This window comes from Vigna angularis, chromosome 6 (genome assembly GCF_016808095.1).
Source record: "Vigna angularis cultivar LongXiaoDou No.4 chromosome 6, ASM1680809v1, whole genome shotgun sequence".
Classification (NCBI taxonomy): domain Eukaryota; kingdom Viridiplantae; phylum Streptophyta; class Magnoliopsida; order Fabales; family Fabaceae; genus Vigna; species Vigna angularis.
Window position 1 is genome coordinate 31084043 of NC_068975.1, and position 5778 is coordinate 31089820.

Consider the following 5778-nt stretch of genomic DNA (forward strand, 5'->3'; position numbering starts at 1 on the left):
TTGGTATTTATAGCAGAGGAAGAAGACGGTATATAATGGGGTTTTGTGTGAACTTTCTAGGTCTCCGAGTTCCTATTGTTGGTTAAACCGCGTTTCTGTCGCTGTTTCTGAAATGGTTAAATTATGCGTTAAGGAATAAGATTATTTTAGTTAAAAATAATAGTGGTTACTTAACATCTAAAAATATCTAAAAATGAAAAAGGCTTTTATAACTAATAACTACTTTTTTGCATCTTTATAAAAAAAATATATTTTCAGTTTTAAATATCTTAATGTGAAATTCATATTAAAATGATATTTGTTAAACAATTATTGTAAGTAAATTTTGTTAAATATGTATTATTTCTTATAATAAAAATAAATAAGAAAACATATTCAATAAATATACATAAACATCTTTCTCGACACCATTTCTGACGTTTTTTTTAATTATTAATTCATATCTAATCGTCAAACTCATTCATAACTTTTTGAAATTTCTTCTCTGTACATCACGGTCGGAGACAGTTAAGATGTTTGAGTTTTATGATAATGAATTTAAAAATTATATCTGTAATAATTTTTAATTAATTTAAAGTATATCAAATTAAATTCTTGTTGTATTTATCATGTAATATGTAACGTATTGATATTTAATGTAATTGAAGAATATTTTTATTGGTATTTTCAATAAGTATTTGCGTAAGGTTTATGATAAAGTCATATTAGCAAAGGCCATAATATTTACTTGTCTTTATCACCCAGACAACCTCTGGTACTTGTCAAGTTACGCATATAACCCAAAATAGGGTTTAGGTATCGTAAGTAGTAAGATAAAATCTACAGTATGGCCGTATTCTTATATACTTTTCTTTAACTCATTCACTTATCACTCGATAAAAAAATATTAAAGAAAATCAACCTATTGAGTGTTTTCAAAACAATTTTTAACACTTCCATTTAGTAATAAAAAGTAAAATTGCATCATAAAATAATGTTTAATTAATCAAAAACATTTCTTTGTTTCTAGAGATGGGATGTTGGATCCATGGTAAGTTTGTTGTCTTTCAAATGGTTTTAGAATTGGTTTTTGGGAAATGAACTTAAAAGTATGACATTATTATATTTAAAATATTTTTAAAAGATGCTTTAAAATATTATTTATTCCTATAATCAAATATTTGAATTAATAAAGTATTTTTTTTATATAGTTGAAATTGTCCAAATTTAACTTAATAAAATTTGGTAGTCAAAATAATGGATGGGTATGGAACAAACCATGTGCACTAATGAAAGAAATCACAGATAGGACATGTTATCGTAATAAAAACTAAAATAATAATAATAAGAATAATGCAATAACTAATGTAACGTATGGATAAATTTGGAAAGGAACTATGTGCTAATCAAGACATCCAACTCCACCTTCCTCCCTATCACAGAATCACTATCCACTAGTACACGCCACAATGAGTACACGTTTTTCTGAATAAAAATAAATAAATAAATATATATATATATATATATATATATATTCATGCTAAAATTAATTTACTACAAATATTATAAATCAAATCTAAAAATATCCCTACTTGACTTTAATCTGTAGTTTTTTTATTTTGTTAGAAACATTTATAAAAAAATATCATAAATCACATTGTTTTATTCCTGCATAATTCTATTGTACTTAATCCTCTCTTTAATTTGTATATAGTAAAGAAGTAGTTCTGCCAATTTGCGCAGGTATATGATTTTTATTTTGTTTACTTTCCATCTTCTATGAATTTGACTTTATTGTTGATGCGTAAACTATTAACTAGTAGTTATTGAATAAAACAAGAATTTCAAATCTTAATATCGTTATTAATTATTAGTAATTTATACGCAAATATTTTCTTAATACTTGTAAAAAAGTTACCGTAAAATCCATTACAAACTAGATTTAAGTAATTTATTACTGCTAAGTAAAAGCTATTGCTAAACATATTTCTCCACCTATAAATATATTTCCTCGTAAATACATCTTTCTCATGTTCACTTTTTTTTTATTCTCAAGCGACACTTTTCGTCTTTCATTCTTATTTTTTTCCCCATCGTTTTACTCTTCTCTCCACAATGATGTTGTTCTTCTTTCACACTATTCTTTGACAAAGGTTAATATGAACACTATAATAATAACAATAACTACCAACCTAGTACAAAAATAATTTAAAATATAAGTATTAATTTAAATTAATTATTCTTTTATTTTTATTACTATTATAAGAGTTAAATATTTTTATAGTATTAAACTTAACGTAAAATTATAATTTATATATGTTCCAATTTAATACATTTTAGTTATTAAATTTTAGAAATGAATTCATATAATCCTTTGAACATAAAGATATTAAATATGTTTTATGTGTTAAATGACATTTTGTATTTATATTTGAACTCAAAGTATATAAATAATTCAACCATCAATTTAAGACATCATTTCACATGTAAAAAAAAATTAACTCACTTAGATTTAAAAGATTGAATTTATTTATTTTTAAAGTTTAAAACTTGTTTCAATTTTAAGACAAGAAATTTTAATTTTGCATGAAAATTTAATGAATAAAAACATATTATATACTTTTACTAATGTAAAGAAATACTCAATTACGAGGAATAAAGTTGTCCAAATAAAATAAAGATGTGAATTTCTATGCCTACTTTGGTTGTTGATATCTTCTTAATTACATGCCGCTTATTTAGTAAATAGATCACGATGCATCAATGCACGTGTAAAATGTTCTGGGAATGATAATAGAGGTTTTTTTACAACAGTGGATAAATTTTCAGAAGAATATCAGTTGTTGAGTATCGTTATTTATTCCAAAAACAATAGTTCCTGCAACAACGAAACTTGATTAGATTCAAAGACCTCTTTTCAGGCAAAAGCATTTGTCCATGGAAGGTAGGAAACTCACCTAGTGACGGCATGAGAAGAGACAACACAACAATCCCAGCCACTTTGAGCGGCACACCTACTTTGAGCATGTCTTTAATTTCTATGTGTCCACTAGCGATTCCAAGTGCATTTGAGGGCGTTGAAGTTGGAAGCCAGAAAGCAAACTCTGTTGCTATTCCTCCAGGGATGATGAGCATAAGCGGATGCACATGCATGGTTATGGCTATTTGATAAAGAAGTGGGACAAGAAGAGTGACAGTAGCAGCATTCGAGGTGATGAACTCAGTAATAATACTACATATTACACAAACAGCAGGAACAATGACCATGTGTGGAATGTCTTGCAAGCAATTCAAGATCCCTGACAAAACGTCTGCTAAGCCACTAGATTGTACGCCATCAGCTATGGCAAAACCAGCTCCTAAAAGCAAAACGAGGTTCCAAGGTAGCTTTTTGCAGTCATTCCAGGTCATTAGCTTCTCCCCCTCTCGCTTCATGTTTGGGATTATGAACAATAAGACAGCCACCATAACCTGCATTACATTGCATATACAAAAAAGCCTTATTTTGTTTCATCAGTTTAAGATCAAATTTTTGTGTGATGAGTTATATTTATGAACTATAAACTCTTAGAGACTACTTACACTGACACATCCATCTCCAACAAGTCCATGGAATAAAACTCCCCACCCAGGAATGTCGTCGGTGATTCTTCTTGTCATCCATAGTATTATAAGCAACTGTATTTACCATTGTGTTTTCATAATGTGGTACTTGTTTATTTGAAAACACATTAAGTTCCTTCATCATTAGATATGAAAATTCATAAGGCATATTTAGGTATACATACCCCAGATATAGACATCACCATTTTCTCAGCAAAAGTTGTGGGACCTACAAACAAACCATAAAACAATTCCATTTGATTTAATTAATTTGATTCGGATATATACATAACACTACAGAAATAATGGAAGTTCGGCAGAAAGAAAGAGAAAGGATGAAAGGTGGAGAATTTGTTGTGTAGTGTAGGGTAGGGATAGGGAGAAACTTACCAAGATCTTGGAGGTCTCTTCTCAGATGAACTTTACCCAAATAAGAAGACAGAGCGCGAGAAGTTCCTTTAGGCAGATAGAGGAGGCAGATGATGCACCAAAAACAAATGAGAATGAGAAGAGCCGCCGGGAAACCGAAGAAGAACCATGTGTTGAAGCTTATTGCCTTTCCCTCCGGAAAAAGATTCCACATCCCAGATATTATCAAGTTCACACCCGTACCCGTCAAAGTGCTCATCCCTCCGATCGGCGTCGCGTACACCACCGTCAAAACCACCGCTTTGCAGAACTTTCTCATCTCCTCTGACTGCTCCTCCATCGGCGGCAGCCGCTGCAACATCCCCATCGCCACCGACATCATCATCACCGCCGTGGGCACGTTCAGCATCCACATGCTCACCAAGAATATCGTCGCACATAGCCCCAACAATAGCAGCGCCGGATTCAGCGGATCGGTACAAAACAGCAAAGTTACCTGTATGCTCCACGTGATGTTGGCTCACAAATATATACTAATGTGTTAAACAGAAGTGGAAGGCAACAAAAAGAGTGAGTGACTAACATTCAAGGCCAGTCTCCGGTGAACGTTGTATCGTTCCACGGCGAGAGCGAGAATGAAGCTTCCCAAAATGAGCGTGACGAGATCGTTCATGTAGGAGTGCGCCACGCTATCAGCTGAAGCAATTCCGAAGATGGGGAAGAGAAACAAAGGACACAAGGAGGTCACCGGAAGCGGTACGGCTTGCGTTATCCACCACGTGAACACCCAAGCAGCCACGCCAAGCATTTTCTGGCTATTGGGAGGTTCGAGCTTCACGAAGAGGCATATGACAAGGGTGAAGAAAGGTCCCAAAAGGACATAGAAGTTTTGTAGTTTTAGAATTGATTTCATGGTGATAGAGACAGTGCTCTGTGTTCCTTCCGTCGCCTCCTGAACAGGGAGAAGCGGTGCCCCGTGACCATCGGAAGCAGGTAACGGAGTTTGTTCTCCGATCATCTCGGACAGAACTAGAAACTGTCGCCGAGGATGGATTTGCCGGGATATGGTGTTCGGATTAAATGAGATTAATTAGTGTCATTATTATAGTTCCTGTTACAAATAAACTGTTCCAGTTATGTGCCTTTTGCGTGGCTATACTTTTTATTGGATTCACGTGATTATTTATTAATTGTTCTATGGAGTTTCTTGGTCAATGCTAATATCCCACTTTATGAATCTTAGTAAATGAAGCATCACTTATATTTTTTTCAAACATTTTTACTTACATTTTTTAAACAAGAGTTTTTCCTTTTTAGTCTGATTTGAGATTGGTAGTTCTAAAATACTAATACAAGTTAGTGCAAATTTATTATTTTAAGTTAGTTTTCTAATTTTCTTAGAGGGTGTGAATTTATCGAAAATAATATTATAAATGGGGATGAAATTATGAAGTAAAAATCATATCCTTTATTAGAAGCATATACAACTTAAGATTAAATATAAACATTTAAAAGAGAGAAAGAAATTAGTAAAGCCCACATGTAATAAGAGAACAAAAAAGAGATCAAATATAATATGAAAATAAAAACAGTAACAAAATTAATTGCTTTGAATTGTACATATAATATATTCCTGCTCAAAGAACTAGCCCCAACAACAATAATAATATAAACTAATCGAAATGTCATTCTTGCGTAAGAAAATGGTCTTACTATTTGTACATGTTCCCCCACTTGGAATGCATATAAAAAATTTGCATAGATACAATAAAAAAAAATATATAAAACTTTATACCTCAAATTTTGAGTTTACCTAATTTGTTAATA

The 5778-nt window shown here is 31.6% G+C and overlaps 1 protein-coding gene across 1 annotated transcript; it reads right to left on the reverse strand.

Moving 5' to 3' along the window:
* Positions 1-2631: 2631 nt before the first annotated feature.
* Positions 2632-4999, reverse strand: LOC108342445 (tonoplast dicarboxylate transporter). The gene is made up of 6 exons (XM_017580223.2): positions 4535-4999; positions 3973-4447; positions 3768-3811; positions 3562-3657; positions 2937-3450; positions 2632-2857 (listed from the first exon to the last, which is right to left on the reverse strand). Exons 1-6 carry the CDS (start codon positions 4967-4969, stop codon positions 2805-2807), a joined length of 1617 nt encoding a protein of 538 aa, XP_017435712.1. The 5' UTR covers positions 4970-4999; the 3' UTR covers positions 2632-2804.
* Between the last annotated feature and the right edge of the window lie 779 nt (positions 5000-5778).

What these genes read in the sequence shown, in the direction of transcription:
- LOC108342445 (XM_017580223.2), bottom strand. Translation starts at nt 4,969, where the DNA reads ATGATCGGAGAACAAACTCCGTTACCTGCTTCCGATGGTCACGGGGCA. An exon ending in TGGTGATGTCTATATCTGGG is followed by an intron (nt 3,658 to 3,767) that starts GTATGTATACCT and finishes TGGTAAATACAG; the next exon opens with TTGCTTATAATACTATGGAT. An exon ending in TTGGAGATGGATGTGTCAGT is followed by an intron (nt 3,451 to 3,561) that starts GTAAGTAGTCTC and finishes AATGTAATGCAG; the next exon opens with GTTATGGTGGCTGTCTTATT.